A 21,486-nucleotide genomic window follows, 5' to 3' on the forward strand; every position below is an offset into this window, starting at 1 on the left:
CTTCCATCAGAAAATATTCAGAAAAATTAGAAAATGGGGGAGATGCTGGGGGAGGGGAACTTTTAGAGAGCTAAAGTTGCTTTTCATCCTTGTGCTGAGAGTTTGTTTGTTTGCCTTCTGCATTCAGCACACACTCACTCGAGTGTCTGACTTCACTGGTGTTATTAACAGTCAAAGATCACATTTGCAGTTATCTTCTCTGGGGTGACCATTAGTGCCAAGTGAGTCCAGGACCTGTTCTTACTGGATGAGAATTCCACCACTGAGCTACATACAGCCATCCCTCTGCTCCAAGGCTCTTAATAGTCATCCTTTTGGGGGACCAAGATACCACAAGTTGAGTGAACCCCAACCTCCATTCTTTCTGAGAATTTATATCAAGTGCTCCCAGCAGACATTGGGCCTACAATTCCAATTTCTCTGTTGAAATCGCTATGCAGACCCAGGCTTGTATTTTTTTTTAATTAAATGACTTCATTTTAAAAAACAGAGATAAATGTACAGATTTAAAAAGTATTTTTCCATGAAACTATATGAATATATTTTTGTCAGTACTTGATTTTTTTAAAGGTTTGATAGTATGCATTGAAAACTTACTAGTTATTATAAGCATAAAGTACATGTAAAACAAAACATAACATGGAAATAGTCAAAGTTTTCTTGGTGTGTAAAGATTAAACATAATGATTTTTAAATACCAAGGATTGCCACAAGGCTGCATTCTTAGCTCTTGAATTATTAATAATTTAAGGTCTAGGTGTACCACACTCTGAGGGGGTGCTGTATACTTTCATTTTCCTAAGAAGGACTGAGGTTTCCACTTTTTGGCCTTTTTTTTATCTTTGAGCTTCATATGGTCCATTAGTTGTTTCTTGGGTGTTCAGAGCTTTCTGGGGCTATTATCCAATTATCAGTGACTGCATATTATGTCTGTTCTTTTGTTACTGGGTTAGCTCACTCAGGATGATATTCTTTAGAATATATTGAGTTCTTTTTATATATTGGATATTAGACCTCTATCAGATGTGGAATTGGTAAAGATCCTTTCCCAGTCTGTTGGCTGCCATTTTGTTTTCTTGACAGTGTCCTTAGCCTTACAGAAGCTTTGTAGTCTCATGAGGTCACCAGGCTCATGAGGTCACCAGGCTCATGAGGTCACCAGGCTTGCATTTGAACCTGGCATTGTTAATCTGCATTTGAGCTGACAAGAGTGCAATTTCCAGTAAGTCAAAGAAATGAAGCTGATGGAAACGCACAGTGCTTGGGGAAGAGCCCTGCTCATGTTCCGGATCATTGGCCGCTCTGGCAACTAACAGAAATTTCTAATTTGAGTGAAGCTTTTAGATCACAAGGAAAAGAAGCACAGGCACTGCGTGTTTTAGAGCACTTGGTATCGCCTTTCCCTTGGCATTTCCATGAGACAGTCTAGACTTCTGATCGCTCACCTGTGCAACCAGCCTGGGTAGGCATAGAGCCATTTGGTGACATTCATCTGAAGTCTCTGTTTCTTTTTATTGTCATACTAACCTATGGCCACTTCTCATGGCAGAATTTTACCTTCTTATCTGGCCATTGTATTCATTATTATCATCATTATTAATATTCTGAGAACTCTAACCCAGCAAATTTAAGTGAGACTCTTGTGGTCCTGGCATGAGCAACTGCTGAGGAGTATCCAGACTGACTAAGGTCACATCAACAAAGGTATGCTTTTCTCTGACACCTTTGAGAGGACATTAGGATGTTGGGACAGATGTGGATACTAGCCCCAAAAGCTCTGAATACCCCCCCCAAAAAAAAAGAATTCACAGATCTTGTGACGCTCAAAAAGAAGAAAGGCCAGAATATGGATGGCTCAGTCCTTCTTAGGAGAGAAAACAAAACATTCACCAGAGGGAATCCAGGGACAAACAGAGGAGCAGAGATTGAAGAAAAGATCATTCAGAGACTGCCTCACCTAAGGATCCACCCCATATGCAGCCACCAAACCCAAGCACTGTTGCTGATGCCAAGAAGTACTTACTGGCAGGAACCAGATATGGATGCTTCCTCAGAGGCTCTGCCAGAATCATGAAAATACTGTTGAAGATGCTTGCAGCTAACCTTTGGACTGAACAGGGGGACTCCAATGAAAGAGCTAGAAAAAGGAGTGAAGGAGCTGAAAGGGTTTGCAACTTTATGGAAGAACAACATTATCAGCCAACCAAATCCTTTAGAACCCCCATGGACTAAAGCACCAACCATTGAGCACACATGGAGAGACCCATGGCTCCAGTTGCATAAGTAGCAGAGGATAGCATTGTCTGGCATCAATGGGAGAAGAGGCCTTTAGTCCAATGAAGGCATATTTTCGCAATGTAGGGATTGCCAAGGCACTGAGGTGGAGAGGGTGTTTGGGAGAGGGAGCACCTTCATGGAAGCAAGTAGAGGGGGAGGGGAGATAGGAATGGGGAAAATGGGGATAACATTTGAAATGTAAATACAGAGAATATTCAATAAAAAATTAAACTAAAAAAATGTTGGGGCCGGTTTGGGCTTCTGAGAATTGGCCAGGAAGGAAAAGCTACAAAGCACAGCCTTGGAAGCTGTAGTGTCCAATGCTGGCCCCTCTGTCTTTTCTCCATTCCCATCTGTCAAAGCAGAAGCATCTCTAAGAGTTTTAGCTCCAGCATTACTGATACAACAATACCTTCTTTCAGGATATTGATTTTCCATCTTGCACAGGGAAGGGCAAATGATGGAGCTTTCCCTCTTACTAGACCTGACATTCTTTCCTTTGTTTGTGTTAGGGCTTTGGTGGCTGGCTGGTTGGTTGGTTGGTTAGTTGGTTGGTTGGTTGGTTGGTTGGTTGGTTGGTTGGTTGGTTAGTTGGTTAGCTGGTTGGTTGGTTAGCTGGTTGATTAGTTGGTTGGTTAGCTGGAGCTGGTTGGTTGGTTAGTTATTTGGTTAGTTGGTTGGTTGGTTGGTTGGTTGGTTGGTTGGTTGGTTGGTTAGCTGGTTGGTTGGTTGGTTGGTTGGTTGATTAGTTTTACTATGTAGCCCAAGGTAACCTTGACCTCTCTGTTGACCTGCCTCAATACCCTGGGTGCTAAGATTGCAGATCTGTGCCATGGTCCTTGAAACATACACATGGACTTCCCAGTATCCAGAGCTTCATTCTTAAAGTCAATTAATGTTGGGCTGAAAATATTTGTTACAAAAATGTATCTATACTCCACAAATAGAGACATTTTGTTATTCTCTAAGCATATAACAGTGGTTTCCATGGTATTTAGACTGTATTAAGGATCAAGAGTAACCTAGAAGTGACTTGAAGCTTACAGGAGAGTATGCAGATTATCCAAACATGATGCCATTTTCTATCAAGACTAGAACATTCAAATGTTTTGATCTCTATGGGGGCCCTGAAACAAATTCTACATGAATACATAGGGACAGCAATATAGAATTTTAAATGCAAACTTGTCATCAGAAAGCATGTAAAAAATTTTTTAAAAAATCATTTATCCTAAGTCCACTCATATGAGTACTACTTTCAAGGAGACTTGGTGATTTTTTAGGAAGCAAAGCACTTGGGTTGTAGTTGAGGTAGGCGGGTCTATAGAGGACAAATGACTTTAAATGCACAGATTATAAAACTGGTTACTATTGGATACCTCTATACCCACAACTTACCTTCTAACCAAAAAAAGTACTTTGAGGTTTGGAGAAAGTCTTGAGTGTAGTAGGAGCATTTAGGTCCCACTCTCCCCCTCCTGTATGGGCTCCTTTCAAAATTAATTAAAATCTTAACTGCTGATGGAAATATTCTTGTGGCTGGAGCTGAGATAAGGAGGTTAATTTAGGCAGAAACAATTTTTCTACCATGTTTGTCACCTGGGGCACTGCCCAGCCCACTGTCCTTCCTCTGATTTCCTGGGAAAGTGAGGTCTTGCCCTGGTCCATCAGAGAAGGAGAGGCACTGTCCCCACCAAGGGAAATGTCATACCACAAGAACCTGGACCACAGGACTGACTGCACCCAAGGTGCCACAGATGACAAAACAAAAGCTCTCCTACAAGTATCATCCCTGCACCGGTCACTGCTAAGTGCTTTTTAGAGATGTATTTATTATTATATTTATATGAGTACCCTGTTGCTGTTTCCAGACACACCAGAAGGGGCATCAGATCTCATTACAGATGGTTGTGGTTGCTGGGAATTGAACTCAGAACCTCTGGAAGAGCAGTCAGTGCTCTTAACCACTGAGCCACCTCTCCAACCCCAGATACCTCACTTCTTTAGGTATAGACTCCTTGGTCTATAATGTGATGTGAGATCTGAAGGTTATGGGTAATGAGTGGTTAGACATTGTCAAATTCTCAGAGGAGGCCAGACACACAATGGTCTTTCTCAATTGTCAGCATCCTCCCATCCCAACCATCAGCAGAGGAAGTTATCATCAGCTTCATCCTCTACAGCACAGCGTTGTGACCCTTTAACATAGTCCCTCAGATTGTAGTGACCCCTAACCATAAAATTATTTTTGTTGCCACTTCGTAACTATAATTTTGCTATGGTTATGAATAGTAATGTAAATGTCTGGCTTTTCCCCGGATGGTCTTAGGTGACCCTGTGAAAGGGTCATTTGACTTCCCCAAAGGGGTCATGACCCACAGCTTGAGAACTACTGCTCTATAGAGATAGATGACACATGACCTCTGTTCTACTTTGCTAGACAGTACATGTTCCACTGAATGGCCTGCTTCCTCATCTCTTCTCTCCTTGCAGTTGAAGCAATACACCTGGGAAGCCTTATTGCCGCCCAGGGCTACATCTTCCCCATCTCAGACCACGTTCTCACCATGAAGGACGATGGTACCTTTTACCGTTTCCAGGTAGGCCTGCTGAAAGGACCTGTCTGCTCATCACCGCATGTCTTCAGAATGGATCCTCTACAACAGCTAGGCATGTTTAAGAGAGCGTATGCCCCTCTGGAGCCCCGGGAAATCTAAGAGATGCATTCATTTAGCCACTGGCTGTGCCACTTAAGGAGCAGTTAAAAAGTCCTCACTGACAGCCTACGGGTTTTTTTTTTTTTTTTTTTTTTTTTTTTTTGAGACATTGTTTAAGCCCCTTGGACATGTGACCATAGAATCTCTTACATTTCTTATAAATACCAGAAATTCATTTTCCACAGCTCTGCGGGATAGGAAGTCCAAGTTCAAGGTGCCAGAGTGGTCAGTGTCTGGTGAGGGAGTTCCCTCTTCATAAATAGCATAGAAAAAAATGAAGGATCCCTCTCAAACCTTTTCAAAAATAAGGACACTGATGTTACTTATGAGGCCTCCCCCTCCATGATCCCTTCACCTCCCAAAGTCCCCATCTCTCTCATCATAAAAGGGTGAAGGGTATTTATATTTTAATTTATATATATATATATTCATATTTTGCCTGAATGTGTGTATAAACCATGTTTATACCTAGTCCCACAGAAGACAGAAGGGGATGCAGATGGCCCATAACTAGAGTTACAGGTGGTTACGAGGCACCATATGGGTGCTGGGAATTAAATCCAGGTCCATTGCAAGAGTAGCAAGTGCTCTTAACCCCTGAGCCACCTCTCCAATCCCAAGACCCCCATGTCGTCCAAACATCTCCTGAAAAACTAGGGCTTGGATGACAGATTTCATCCCTTATTTCTTCTGGAACAAAACCTATCGAAGTGGAGACCACCCATCTTACAAAGGAGAGGAGGGGGCACTCAGAGAATGAACTCGGCTTTGAGTGACGGGGGAGCTGAGCCCGGGTGAACCTGAAAGCCTAGTCCTTGACTAGTATCACCCGGAGTGAGTTTTTGCATGCTCAGTGCTCACCCTCACACACCACTGGCTCTTCTCCCACACTCTGTCTCAGAGAAGAGACAGAGAGTCGGCGGCTATGTCCAAGTCTAGGGCAAAGGCTTTGGCAAACAGTTGTTTGGAGTCGTGAAAGAAGAAATAGCAGGATAGAAAGTGTTTGCCTACAAGTTAAATTTCTCAGTTTTACAACTCTATGTCCCTGGTTCTGATGCCATGTGTTCTTTTTCAGGCTCCTTACTTCTGGCCTTCAAACTGCTGGGAACCTGAAAACACGGACTATGGTGAGAACAGATCATGTGACCCATACTTCCTATTACCCCTAGGAATTTCCAAGATAAATGCTGGGAACCTGGTCACAGAGCTGGGGAAAAGGGGTCTTGACTCCACTAAGTACTTATTGACATATACATCACATCCCCTATTTTGCATAGTAAATGAAAGCACAGCACACTAAGAGGCGCAGTTATTCCAAGAGAGGGAGCAAAGGGAACAGATTTTATCACTGGTGCTTATGTAGTGGAGCTGGAAGAGACAAGACCCCATGGAACGCTATGTGAAAGGCATGTATGAAGGGGGAGGACTGTTCTAGGAGCACAGCTCCAGGGAGGGCTGCATCAAAAAGCTGCCTTCTCCTGGCCTTTGTCTGTTCTCGAATACTTATAAACTTACTGGAACTCATTGGTGCTGTTCATAGTTGAAACTTAAGTAGAGGCAGGGGACAGACAGACAGACACACACACACACACATACACAGACAGACAGATAGACAGAGAGGGGGAGAGAGCAGAGAGATGGGCAGCTGTCACTCTGGACTAGAGAAATCGTTATCAAGAGAATATCTTGTGTACTGTATAGATGCATCCCCTGTCTATTAAAAAGCTTATGGCCTATGGCTTAGGCTAGAGGGCGATATTCAGGAGGAGAAAAAATTAGGGGAGAGAGATGGTGAGAGAGTAACCAAAAGAAGGTGATGAGACAGACACATGGTACCTGAGCATCATAGGTCACCAGCCATGTGGCAGACTATAAGTTAAAATAATTGGGTTATTTTCCTTATGATCTAGTCAGAATGGAGCCTAGCTATATGGCCAAGGTATTTGTAAATATATTTTGGGTCTGAGTCTTATTTCTGGGCATGTGGTACTGGGAAGAAGAACCAATCTTAACCACAACAAATAGTGACGTTGAAAGTTATCTTTCTCCAGGCAAAGCCCCGTTAGATCTGTGTCACACTCTCCGTGAAGACTATTTACTGTCTCCATGAACCAGTTCTCTGAAGACATTATATTGTCTCCATATCCTCACAGGATCACTTCTGTCTGAATTCCCAGTGCATAGTAATACCCACGAGGGCAGGAGTTGTGTGATACACAGGGTGGATCCTGTGGCATACAACATACATGTGATCAGTAAATATTTACTTTGTGGTTTTGTTTCTACTTAAGATCTTCTTGCTTATTTAGTCTGGGTTGAAGTGGGTTCTCTTACAACACTAGGATGGAGCCCACAGCTTCACGTGAGCTAAGCTACTCTTCAGTCTGACTCTGGTACCATTGTACAAGTTGCCACCCAACATTTAAAGTTATTTATTTTCGACTATGCATAAGTACCTGCTTGTTGTGTATGTGTACCGCATGTGTGCAGTACACATGGAGGCCAGAAGAGGGCATCAGATCTCCTGGAGCCAGAGTTACAGGCTATTATGAGCCACTTGATAAGGGTGCTGGGAACCCCATTTGTAGTTCTTGGGAGGAATAAAAAGTATTCATAACTACTGAGCCACCTCTCCAGTTCATGGTTCTGGTTCTTCATTGAAGGTGATCAACAGATCACTCAGGAGACAGTAGAGTTTGAACTCAGATCTGAGTGAGTCCAGCCCATTCTCTTTCCTGCTTCTGTGCATGACCTCCATGGAGACCCCAGCATCAGCACCCGCCCACTTTGTTTGGCATCCTTACAGCCGCTAGTGCAGTCTGGTCTGTGGCTCTCCTGAAGACCAAGGCACTCTGTGACCCCAAGAGCTTCTTCCCTGAAGCTTTGCAGAGTGACAGGACAGCAGCTGTAGCTGTAGGGACTGGCTGGTGGGGACACCTTGTCTGGGAGACCTGCAGGATAAATTGCCATTCTGAAACACAGGTTTGTAGGATGCTGCTGAGAACAATCTGGATAGGAAAAGCAAATGAGAGATCGTTTACTAAGGTGATAAGTCAAGATGACACATTCTGTGTGTGTGTGTGTGTGTGTGTGTGTGTGTGTGTGTGTGTAAAGGACAGGGTGGCACCTGTTGTCCATCATCCTGGGACACCACTGTGGCCCTCCCAAAGGTCTGTCCCCAACAGTAGTTGATCAGGCCCAGGATGGCTTCCAGCTCATAGTAGGTGCTATACTTGGCCATAAAACAAGTCCTTCAAGGCTGCACAAGGTGGCCTATCTCTTTGTTATTATAACTATATAGTAATGAATAATTATAGCTCAGAGTCAAAGCAGATATCAGGATCAAAATAAGAGTAAAATATAATCAACCATCTTACCATTGAGTACAAAAGGACAGTTTTTTTCTCCCTTTTAGAATTTTCTCCACAGATCTCTATTTCAGAACACGAGTGGGTATCATCAGCAGAGGTGGAAAAAACATTATTTCAGGATCCCCTTAACATAACACTATTTTGCATTCCTGTGCCTCAGTCTATCGCAAAGTCTCAAGTGGGAAAATTGGGGTACGGGATATAAAAAGAGCCCTGAGATAGTTTAGTCAGAAAGTCAGCTTTCCAGGAGAGAATCGGGCAAAGAGGACTCCCAGAATCAACTGGTCCCACTCCTGTGGGACCTCTGTGCCTTAGAACCTCATCTTAAAGTTACAACACCATCCTTGCTGTAACTTTGTTTGTAACCAGTTCCTGATTCTGCTTTGTTGGGACTGAGTGAAACAGGTAAGGTTTGTTATGTGACATAGTAAGACATCAACACCGCCCTGGGGAGATGTCCCTGGCATGAGGGAGGCTGATACTGGTATTGCTACAGTAATATCAAATCCTTACTACTTGATGGTCCTCTCCCCCAGAGGGAGGTCAGAGTGGAATGAAGAATTCAGGGAAAGAATGAGTTAGCTTGATCAAGGATTGGAAACTTACCGTTCAACAAGCGTCAGCTAATGCTGTAGTCTGCACTGACAGCTATGTCATAGACCTGGCCAAGGCACTGTCTTGCTGGCCCAGCAAGTGGCATGACAGATGAATGAATGAGAAGTTTGAATAGGTCTGGAGGGACATTGTGTTTGTTTCTGTTTCACTGCAGTGGTAAAGTGCCTAGCTAAGGGGACTTAAGCATTTGTTTCGCTTTCTGGGTAGAAAGGTGTGGCTGCAGGAGAGGGCGGCAGCTTGTCACATCTATCTGTAGTCAGGGATCAGAGAGTGCTGAATGCTGGTGCTTAGTTCGCTGTCTTCTTTCGTTTAGAACAGGACCACAGTCCATGTGACGGTGCTATCCGCATGTAGAGTGGGTCTCCCCTACTCAGAAACGCCCTCACAGATGACCTCAAAAGTTCAGCTCCTAGGTGACTCTAAATCCTGTCAAGTTGACAACCAAGATGTCAGTCCCAGGCAAGTTATGCAAATGAAAGTCCTGATAGTTAAATAAGCCCTGTAGGATGCTCAGCAATGAGGATGAATTGCTGCAAGTCATTTGCAAAAGAGGAATCCTAACTGAACTTACCTGGTAGACTTGTCCTGAGGACTGTGTGGAGTTTATGTTTGAAAGGTCCCTGAGACAGAGCCAGGCATTTGGGATGCTCAGCATAAGCAGGTGCTGTTGTCATAGTGACTCAGTGTGAATGGGTCAGGTTTTATGTACGCTGAAATGGATTGGTTCCACGTATCTTTTTTGTTTTAAGTCCGTGTGAAACTACACAAGGACGACTTGCAGTAGTCGGGTCTCTCCTTTCTTTCACCATGTGGGTTCCAGGGACTCCACTCAAGTTGTGGGACCTGACAGCAAGCACCTTCACCCACCGAGTCGCCTCACTGACCGGGTTCCTTGTGTCTTTATAGTATGTCTTTCCTGTTTGGTATGTTAGACACGAGGCGTTCTTGTTATGGTGACACAGTAGAGAAGCCACATCCAAGTGAAGCTAGGATGAGGTTTAGAGAAAGAGATTAACTGTTTTTACTAAAAACATAAGACAAATGCGACAAGCCAACACGGGGCTTCACATTCCCCAGAGGTCCTCTTGCAGGACCAGCTATCACCACTAGAGGTCACTGGAGCCAGAGCTCTAGAGAAGGTTACCCAACAGTATAGACAAGCTCGGGAGCACTTGTTCCCAGTCACAGTTCCCCTAACAGGTTCCCAGTGTGGCATCAGCCTCAGGGAGACAGGCTGGAAGTCCGGGACTGTGGGCTCATGGTCAGCAGTTACAGCTCGAGCTTTGTCTTCCTTGCTCAGTCCCCCAGAATCTGTCTGGCCATTCTGACCCAGGTTGGAAATTTCTTGGTTTGATCCTACCTTTATAAAACCTTAGTCAAAAATCTGTGTTGCCCCCTCCCTGTTCTATTTTCTTTATGTGGGGGGAGGTGAGAGTTGTATATGCGTGTGGGAGTGGCTGCAGAGGGGACACCTACTTGTATGCATGGGGAAGCCCGAGGAAAGCATCAGGTGACCCACCCTGCCACTCTCTACCACATTCTTTGGTCCAGGGCCTCTCACTAAACCTGGAGCTCGACTTGTGAGCAGTGATCTCAGTAAGCCTCCTGGCTCTGCTCCCGATGACACTGGAGTTATAGCAATAGTCTGCTATGCACATCTACATATACTCATTTATACCTTTTTACATGGGTTCTGAGAATTCAAACTGAGGGAGGTCCTCAAGCTCGGACACCAAACATCCTTACCCACTGAGGCATGCCCTCCACCATGTCTCTGAGTTTCACATCTGGCCAGTAGCAAATGTTTTGCCACCTCCATTGGCTCACCAGGACTGGCGATGAGGCAGGCGGTGATGCCAAGCTTCCTGCTCGATTGCCCCAACCCCATGGGTTGTCTATGATCCGAGAAGCCAAGCGGGGTATTTCGTGGACAGTTCTTTATCAGGCACAATGCAAAGTTCTGGTTGCTCAGTTCATTGAAAGAGGCCGTGAAGAGAAACTCAGAACACATGGCATACATACACTCAGCCCTCTAGACCAGATGTTCCTTACCTATGGGCTGAGACCCCTTTTGGAGTCAAATGACCTTTTCACAGGAGTTCACCTGAGACCAACAGAAAACACATATATTTACACACAATTCACAAACAATCGCAAAATTATAGTTATTACGTAGAAATGAAAATATTTTATGGATGAGGGTCATCACAATATGAGGAACTGTGTTGAAGAGTCAGGGTGTTAAGAAGGGTGAGAACCGCTGGTCTAGACAAATATGTTATACAAAGGAACACTCACGGGGCAGCCTATGAAGGAAGACTAAGAGCTGTAGTTCCCAAGGACTTGGTTTTCTTTCTTAAACAAACCATCCAGTTTGAATACTGTTAAACTGCGTTAAGAATATTTGAAGCCACATGAATATTGGCCCCTCCCACATTTTTATTGCTTTTCTCCAGATGCCTCATCTGAAACAAGCTTACCAGCAATTCCCTCAGTCAACACTCTTGATTCATCAGCTCGTTCCAAGCAATTTAATAAAGTCTGCAGAGACACAACCACTCTTTCTTTTAACAGTAATTTCATTGATACTGATAGCCCCTGATGTATGGTAAGGCTATAGCTTGATATTCCCAATGTAACCTGAAAATACCCCAAGTCAAAATACACACCGGCTACCAGACTCTCGTCACACTCTAAGGTGTTAATTTTTTCCCCTTGTGAGTTTGTGAGCACTGTGGCTAGCTGCCACTGCCCAGCCTCCCAAACAAGTGACGAGTGACACATTCCACATCACTAGTTTAGGAAGGAATCAGAATTTGCCATTTGTAGTTGTGGCTTCTGGTAGATCAAGTCAGCTTTCCCATGGATGTTAATTAGAAAAATCATTCAGTCAAATCTAAGGTGTGGTGTGGTGTGTATGTGTGTGTGTGTGTGTGTGTGTGTGTGTGTGTGTGTGTGTGTGTGTGTGTATAAGAGTGTGTTGTAGTTGGTGTTGTTGTTGAGCAGATTTGAAAACATAGTTGAGGCCCTGCTCAACATAGTTTGTAGAAAACAGAATTTCACACATACTAGAAAGATTATCAGCTACAGGGCTCCCAGCCCCTTAAGCAGCCAAGAAGAAAAAAAAAAAAAGCCAGTTTCTTCAACCAGCAAGGTAGGGCATTTTGTAGAGAGCAAAAGAAAGGTGTGAGGCCACTGGGCAGTCTGTCTGTGGTCTGTCCTCATGGTCACTCACAACAGTCATCTCCTGCTTTCCTTGAGTCATTTCCTTGGCACTAAAAATGGAAGACAACCTTGAAGAAGCAGAGACAGACAGGAAACAGTGAAGGTCATGTTTGAGAAAGAATGTTCTGGTAATGTGGAGCCAAGAACCCCTTCCTTAGCCTGGATGGACAGGCCTATGTTGTCTTTTTCCTCCTCTTTCTTGGCAGAACATGCTTGAGAACCAGGGGCAGGGCTGCTACTGAGTTTGACAGCCTACATCCCTAAAGAGCTTTCAGCCTGGAGCAGGGGACACTCTCATTAACAGGAAGGCAGCGAGACTGGATTGTATAGCTGAGGGTGTATGGTTGCTCTCTGGAACAATGGGCTAGCTTTTCAGATCTCAGTGGGGCTGTGCTGGGAAGTTGTTACAGTGGGAAAAGCTTGTTGTGCAAGTATGAGGGTTTCAGCTTCAAGCCCCCTACCACATGAAAGGTAACTCACGGGATGAGAACTCAAACTGGGCAAGAATCTGGAGGCAGGAGCTGATAAAGAGACCACAGGGAATGCTGCTTACTGGCTTGATCCTCGTGGCTTGCTCAGCCTGCTTTCCTATAGAACCCAGGACCACCAGCCCAGGGGTGGCACTACCTGGGCTGGGCCCTCCCCATGAATTACTAATTAAGAAAATGCCCTCACAGATGCACACAGTCTGATCTTATGGAGGCATTTTCTTAACTGAGGCTCCCTTTGCTCCTTTAGTCTGTGTCAAGTTGACTTAAAACTAGCCGGCACGGTGGGTGAGTGGGCAGGGATGTGCTGTGTCTTCATTCCACCGCACTGCTGGGTTGATGTGGCTATTGTTTCTCTTCTTCCTCAGCCATCTACCTCTGTAAGAGGACCATGCAGAACAAGGCAAGACTGGAATTGGCTGACTATGAAGCAGTGAGTACGGGGATTCCCAGGCCTGGTGGGAAGGGTGGCACTCCTGCAGTTTTCTAGAAGCTTGTAGTTTTTCCTTTTCTCCCCTCTGCGTTCCCTTCCAGACAGTCGGAAGGATGTCTCCTCTGTTTCTTCTTTGTCACCAGCTTCTCTTGCACGACAGTCGAATTGCATCTTTATAGATATAACTCTCAAACTTCAACAGCTAAAAAATAAACAGCTCAAGTGGGTCCTGGTGGCACACACCTGGAGTCCCAGCACTTAGGAGATTGGGAGAGGGAGTACTGTGAGTTTGAGGCCAGCCTGGGCTGTGCTAGCCTGGGCTGTGCCAGCCTGGGCTACATGGTGAGACCCTGTCTTATATGTACATCAGGACAGACAGACAGACAGACAGACAGACAGACAGACAGATGACTCAATATAAAAACAAGCACAGGATTTGTGCAGATATTTCACCAAAGAGGACAAAAGATGACAGACACATGGAAAGACGCTCAACACCATTAGCCATTTGAGAAGCGTATTAAACCCAGGGTGAGGTGTCATTCCATGTTTTAGAATGGCTAAGACGAAAGATATAAAGGACACCAAGTGACAGTGAGCATGTGGTACACATTCTTTTGTGTTTCTTGAAGAATGGGGGAAATGGTACGTTTTGGCAGTTTCTTATAGAGCTGAATATACCGTCATTACATGTAATCAAGTAGAGAAAACAGAACCTACTCCTAACATTTAAAAAAAACCGTATTACTGTCCACATTAGGTTTGTATGTGGGACCCCAAAGCTAAAAGCAACTCAAATACATCTTACAAGGCAAAGGACTAAACTACATACGTCATCCATACTGAGGAATAATATTGGCAGTGACAGCACCTTGTTCTTGCTATGTGCACCTACTTGGTGATTGAAGGCAATGCTTAGAGGCAGCATCCAATCTGAAGCCTCCCATTCCATTGCTTGATACTCTCGCCACAACAGCACATGTATCATGAGGGGAAACAGAGGAATGGCTGTGGTTATAGATGAGTTGGGTCTGAGTGCAAAGACATATCTCGGGGGACATGGGAGGTGACAGAACCATCCTGGATCCTGACTCTGCTATAAAACTGTATACATGCATTGGGAAGTCACAGGTTTGTTTGTTTTTTTGTTTTTTTTTTTTTTTTTGTTTTGTTTTTCTGGAAGGTAAACTGTCAGGTTTTATGTACAGTAAGTTTAAGATCAATATTTTAAAATTTACCTTTATCTCTCTGAGTTTGGTAGTACAGCCAGAATCCGAGAACAAGATTTAATCCGGGAAATCAATCAAGGCACTGGTCACAAGGGCGATCTCTTTTCCCTGTCCACTTACCTTCATCTATCCTCGTCCATAAGATTACTTCCTTGTAAGATTAGACATCCCACTTCCTCACTTGGGTCTCTGCTTGGCATAGTTTGGAAATAGAAAAAATTGAGAACATGAAGACTCATAGGTCATTGTAAATATATGCTTAATTTCTGGGCCATACCACATATCACAGGCAACACAGAGAACCAGGGAGATTGGTCATGTGAGTCTCAGTGTCCAAATCTAGCAAAACAGCTAGACCATGGCTCCTCTCTCCACTACCCAAAGGCAACCGCATAGCCAGTGCAGAGTAGGGCTTGGGCTTGCTGTATTGCCTTCTTTCAGCCTGTTGGTACCACAGGCTTATTTTGGGGGGAAGAGAAGAGAAGGATGATGGGAGACTATCTAGGGTCTCAGGATCTGGCTGTGGTTTGAACATTACATCACATGTGATGTGGTTGTCTCCAAACCTGGAACAGTCTGTCTGTGGCTCTCAGCATCCTGGGAGCTGGTCCCTGCCTGTGTGTCCTAATGTCCAGTGGTCACATCAGCCCTCTACAAAACCAACTGTTTCACTTGCTACATACACTAGGCAAACGGCTTTGTTACAAACATGTGACTTCCCTAGGACATGTCATCAAAGTTTCCAAATCTTCTGCTGCTCTTATCCAGCTTTCTGTGTCTTCAAAAACATGTTACAACTGATGAAGTGTTTTATTCAGCTCTCTGTCCTCTTGTCCCACGGTGGTCTGTTCTGATCATTGCAAAGTATGCAGCATAAAGAGTTTTTTTCTAGGATGACGTTCTGCATAAAAATGTTTAGAAACTAGAAATGCACTTTGTTCCCAAAGCATACACATTCTATTAAAATTTTCTGATTACATATACTCTTTGTAGAAAACAAAAATTCATGTAGCAAAACTTTTTTTAAAAGGAGAGAAAATGACTCATGATTCTCCCGCTAGGTTATACACACACACACACACACACACACACACACATACATATGTATATATACACACACATATATGTATGTATATATACACATATGTATATATATATACATACACACATACTTTTGTGTGTGTGCATATTCCCTCTCTATGTATATACATTATAATACTATACACACATCTCTATATACATATGTACTTCTAATCACAGACTATAACATCTAGGGAATCACTTTATATAATTATTAGGCCAGATTGCCATTTTTATAGCTGCCTCATATTCTACCACACAGCAGAGGCACAGTCCACCATCTTCCCAAATGATTGGCATTTAAATATCACCAACTGGGCTTCCTACAAACAGCACAGACAACAAAGGAATGGTTCTTTTAACAGTAGTTGCACCTCAAGCCTTAGTAATAGGTGGGAATTTGTGTGCTCCTTAAATGAAGCTCCTTTTATATTAATAATCTACTAATGAGGGTGATCAATTAGTGTTGTCGTGAGCTCTATGGAAATACATACCATAATACAGGCCCCAGTCTTCCATTAATCAGAATTAGAGGCATCATTAGAGGGCCTGTCAAATGCTTGCTTTTACTCTCCTAAGGCTCCAGTGGGAAAGCATGCAGAAAAACCTCTCCCCTTTCCCTTTAAAGATGATCCTGGATAAAGGATATTTCTTCCTGTCTTCCTTCCTTCTTTCCCTCCATTTCTTTCTTCTTTCTTTCTTTCTTTTTTTCCCATTTCTGATTTTTTTTTCTTTCCATGAACATCACAAACTACCACTCTCCTTGGTCCACGTCTGAATCCTGACCTTAGAAGGTGACCATACAAAGCAATCTGGGTTCCACTTTCCTGCAGCCTGCTAGCTCCCCAGTGGAAGGATTATCCTGAAGAGTTCTATCCTGAGTTTGCTATAGGACGACCATGGCATTCTTGTCCCAACAGCCACCAGGCAAAATTTCCAGTACTATGAGACTTGTGTTCACAAAATAATACCCAAGAAGAGTTTAACCTGGTGGACCAGAGACTTCAGACTCAATACACTTATCAATGAACATTAAGAGTTAAACAAATTCATCAGAACCTGGTGCAAAATTAAGCTGGGTTCATGTCCAGTATTTTGATGAGGGTAAACAAAAAGAGATGGCTGCCCTGTAATAAGCAAAGTGTCGATATATTAGCTTATGATGATTAATACTGTCTTATTGATTTTTATTTCCCATCAGGAGAACTTAGCAAGACTCCAGAGGGCCTTTGCAAGGAAGTGGGAATTCATCTTCATGCAAGCAGAAGCCCAAGTGAAGTAGGTGAACCCCGAAGAGGCTTTTGGGAGAGAGAACTCTCTAGGGTCTGGGGATGCTTGGAGGGTGTTGTGGCCAAAGTGAGGTTTCCAGCCAAGTTAATCTCTCGAGTTCCCTGGGAGAGACTAAGTAGGAAGAGCTGATGGACTTGCTTCATGTCTGAAACCTAGCTCTTGCTAAGACAGTTTTATCAGACAAGGACGTTCCTTCCAATTGCAGAGCTAAGAGATGTACTAAGAGATTGCCATGAGGCTGACATGATGAGAGACTGGAAAACTCCAGGCCAGGTTCACTGGAGATCTTGACTTTATAGGTTAACATGGTAAAACTTAGTGGTTCTTCTCAACACTGTGACAGAAGCAACTTAAGGGAGGAAAGGTTCATTTGGGTGTATGGTTCGGGGAGTTTTTGAAACATCACATGTGGCAGTTGGCAGCTACTTGCATCGTGGAGCATCAGGAATCCACGATTGCTAGACCAGAATTGGGCCTGGGCTATCCCTCCAAGGGCCTGCCCCCAATAACCCTCTGCCATTACCCTGACCCCACCTATTAAGGACTTGACATTTTCCCCAAACAGCTCCAATAGCTGGGACCAGGTGCTCAAACTCAGATGAACTGGCAGGTTAACTCTCACCATCTTCTATGCAGGGGTAAAGCTTAAAACAAGTGGAAAAATAATGCATAGAATTTAGGCTTCTAGGTTCACTTACTGAAGCCCTGTTGTGAGGCATGAGGAGCTATGTCTTTCCTAGGCAGAGGTGGGTGTCTACAGGAGGGGTGTCCCCCTGCCAGGAAGGAGCTGACACCTGTAATCTTACCTCAGAGAACAGATATTCTGAGCTCAGGCTAACTCAGAAGAGCCAGTGTGAGCTTTCTTACACCATCCCTCCAATCTACTGAAAAGTTAAATCATTCATCTTCCACAAAGAACATAAGAGGGAAGGAGGAGAAAGAGGAGAACTGGTTTTTCCAATACCTTCACTCATGAAAACAGAATGGAAATTCCCTCTTCCACAAGGACACATGAGCCATGAGGAATGAATATTCCCCCAGCTCATAAACAGGGTTGTCATACAAGTCCATCAAAGTCTGGGACATGGAATTGCTATGACCAAAGTCTCCTTTTCTCTCACAATGATATCTGGTTAGCTAACCCTGCTAATGGTCAAAGGAAGACACAGGAGTAGGAAGGAGGCTGAGCTGGAAGGTGCAGGGGCCTTTCTCTGAGACTCTCCTGTAGGAGAACAAGCCACAGGCAGCTTCAGAGAAGCACTTTCATGCTTTGTAGGTGGCCCCACTCAATGCCAAGGGTCAAGTTCGGGGGTCTTATGAGTGAGGATAGGTCGCCAATGGCCACCATTAGAAATGGACTGGGGTTGTCTGGCCCAGCAGTCCGTGTGTCTTTATTGCTACCACTCTCCCTCAGTGTCGCTGCCTTTCCCCAGGATGCCAGCCACCTGTTGATTCTTCATTCCCATTCCAGTGTTCCCAGATGTTCCCGAGGCAAGGCAGAGAGACCAGGTTCTAGGTTCTGAGTGACTGAGTTAAACTGGGAAATAAAAGTTGGGGGTTGGAGAGCTGGGGGTGGGGGAGGCTCCAGTTTGGATGGACTGAGGTAGATCTGGGTCTGCGTGGTCACAAGTCCCTGGGAAGCAAAGAGAAGCATGGGTTAGCTCTCCCAGAATCAAATGTCACTGCGTTATAAAGGAGGTGAAAGCTGTCACTTCCTACAGATATGGTTTTTCTCCATTAACTTTTCTGATTAACTCCGTGATTGCATAATAATTGTGGACCATTTAAGTACACAGCAATTACCACAAAAATCACAGGGTGATTATGGGTTTATTTCAGTCCAGTAAACTAAAGGGCTCCCAAGAGAGCTGAGAACCACAAGTCACACAGCAATTAATCTGAGTTGCATTTTACTTAGATGATGTGGAGCGATACAAACTTTAAGGGCTTGGGGGTGGGGGACTGTTGATGAGAACAGACAGTATCTGGCTTTGCCATCCATAATTTCCCTTCTGCAGTTTTTGCTTTTCCCAACTGAGGCCAGTGATAATTTGTCTTTAGGGTCTTGTCCCAGGCTAGGACCACTACACTGTCTTTAGAAATCCAGATGTTTTAAGTGACTCAAAAAAAAACAAACAACGTTTTACAGATGTTTTAACTGCTGTTTAAGTTTCCATGTTTGAGAAGAATTGGCGACCAGGTAGGTGACTGTATAGCTCCTTACCTAGTCACACATGCAATGACAGACTGGTAGAGAATTCTGATTAGTAACCTAGATAGAATGGGCACCTCTGCTTCTGCTCTGCTGATCATGGTCAGTGCTCACAAATGCTAATCTGCAATCCAGACGATGACAAGCTCTTTCAGACTATGCGGTTTCCGAGGGGCCGTGCGGGTGGCAACAGTCTTATACATCTTCGCTCTTGGGGGCAGGAGAGCTGAGAGGGCGGAAGAGAAAACAGCACAAAAACCTCTCACTTCCTCTCTTTATTCTTTCAGGATTGACCGGAAAAAAGATAAGACAGAAAGGAAAATTTTGGATAGCCAAGAACGGGCCTTCTGGGATGTCCACAGGCCAGTGGTGAGGAAGTTCTGCTTGGTCCCCAAGTCAGACCTGCCTACCCTATTCTTTTCTTTTAGCTAAGGAGATCAGTGTCTCTGGTGACCAAGTGACTTTTCCTTAGGAGAGTTGCTAAGTTTTGTGGGGTTGTTTTATCCGTCTGTTCGTATTTTCTCCATAGATCTCGTGGAAGAATGTCAGTTCCATCTTTTAAAAATTATACACTGGTGAAAGTGTAGGACCTGAAATGGGGAATAGTGGGGGTGCCGAGAGTGGAGCTTTGGGGTCCCGAAGTCTCCACACCTTTAATTTAGCAACGTACATTTCTGTCATCATTAAGTCCCGAATCTTAAGATTTTCTATGTACTGTTAAGTCTTACAATAGTCATGTTCCATAAAGTCTTGGCAAACTCTGGCCTAGGTAAGGTAGAAGCATTGCTCCTGCATGAGCTAGCTCCCTTCCAGAAGCAGCTCACATATTTTGGTCAATATGTAGCTTTATCTGCCGTGTGTTCCTGTGTGAAGACACCACTGTTATAATGTTGACTCACTGTGGTGAGCCCACAGCTGGCAGAACTCAGTTCAGGCAAGGTGACAGCCATTTTGTTTTCTCCTGTGACACAGCAGAGCCCCCATTTACCTTTAGTACACTATACAATTCTTGGACACCCTGCCTGGAGACTACTGAAAATGGAAAAGTCACCATGAGGAACACAAAAAAATGTAGAGAGCCTGGAACAGTTAAGCCCTGTAGAGGCTGCTGTCCAGCATAGACTGGGAAGGCAGAGCTTTACCCAGTTCAGCCTCATCTGGGCATGGTTACGTGGGATGACTCCAAATGATTGTTCTTCCTCACACATCTATAAAGGGTCATTATGCTCTGAGAACACTGATTTGCACGTTACAAAGAAAATTTTGCAAGTAGATGAATTCACAAATCAGAAGACAATGAAGCTTGACAATGTCTCTGATTTCACATGATTAAAACAAATTATGATTGCCCCCAGGAAGTGGAATTGAAAACGAACAAAACTATTGCAACCTTCCTAAAAACCAATTAAAAGCCACAGTGTCACAAAGCCCCTCCCTGTCCACACACAGGAATTTTTTTTTCAGGAATATTTTTAGAGATGGGACACAGCAAAGGACCTAGAACACTGTGGTCACTTGAAATATAAGCTTGTTGCCGAGAAGGCCTACTAGGGCCCCCCACAGGGTGTCCTGACTATAAGGTCAGGTTTTATATTCCCAGCGAGAATCCCACAAAGGAGCATTATGGGAAGATGACAAGATGAAACATTGTCTGCAAAGGGAAGGATTGAGTCTGACAGTACTACTTGGATTTGATTGGAAGCATAATTTTCCCTCAGTAATTTATACTATATTTCCCCCTTCTCAGCCAGGCTGTGTGAACACAACAGAAATGGATATCAGAAAATGCCGACGTTTGAAGAATCCACAAAAGGTTAAAAAGGTTCGCTAGTTGAATTGAATTACAACTTCCTGGTGGGGAATAGCCCTCTGTTTCTGGTGGGTGTTCACAGTGATTTTTTTTCCCTCTGCTTGTAGTTCTGCTACGCTTTGTCTTTTAAAATAATCTTATTCACAAATTCTAGAAATGCTGGTCAGGTGACTGGGATGTTCTAGGCATTGTGCAGATTACTGAGGTTCAGTTACAGGTTTGGGGATCCCATAGTTTTAAAGAGAATGAAACCAGACTACAGGCATGGGGCCACTGTGCCATATTAGGGAAAATGGGAAAGTTCAGGAGCCCCTGAGGTATAGCTGAGACACAGTGGGGGTATCCCAGGGGCTTTGTGTAATCAGGATCCTCTGAGATAAAGAATAAATAGAAGGTGCCTCTGGGGATGTTGCAGTGAAAAGAAAGAAACCATTGGAGAAAATACAGAAGGGCCTGCAGGTACAAACAGCGTGCTACTTAGAAGCCAATGGGACTGTTTAAATAGAGCTGAGTTGTCAAATCCCACTTGCCCTGCTTCAAGTGACCCCAGGATCCCTTGTATTTCACTGGACTAAAATGAGCAGTGGCCACAGCATCCCCATGGATACTGTGCTCAGACCCCCTCCATCAACACACTCACCCTCTCCAAAGACCATGCTACAGAAGAATGGGGCCGTGCTCCGTAACACTAGTTCCGAAAGGTTAGCGGTACACCCTCAACGGTTGCCAACTCACGTGA

General features: G+C 44.1%; 1 protein-coding gene across 10 annotated transcripts in view; it reads left to right on the top strand.

Moving 5' to 3' along the window:
* RGS6 (regulator of G protein signaling 6) overlaps positions 1–21,486 on the top strand; it is a gene marked incomplete at both ends in the record, with an annotated part of 483,564 nt that overhangs the window by 380,981 nt on the left and 81,097 nt on the right. For 9 of the 10 annotated variants that reach the window (XM_080908046.1, XM_080908049.1, XM_080908051.1 and 6 more), the window contains 6 exons: positions 4,771–4,877; positions 6,070–6,121; positions 13,062–13,126; positions 16,637–16,713; positions 19,225–19,306; positions 20,685–20,759. In XM_080908046.1, the coding sequence (XP_080764172.1) occupies positions 4,771–4,877; positions 6,070–6,121; positions 13,062–13,126; positions 16,637–16,713; positions 19,225–19,306; positions 20,685–20,759 (458 nt within the window). The remainder of the gene's footprint in view (positions 1–4,770; positions 4,878–6,069; positions 6,122–13,061; positions 13,127–16,636; positions 16,714–19,224; positions 19,307–20,684; positions 20,760–21,486) is intronic. The other variant, XM_080908048.1, reaches the window with a different exon arrangement.

The sequence above is a fragment of the Micromys minutus genome (assembly GCF_963924665.1).
Source record: "Micromys minutus genome assembly, chromosome: 1".
Lineage (NCBI taxonomy): Eukaryota > Metazoa > Chordata > Mammalia > Rodentia > Muridae > Micromys > Micromys minutus.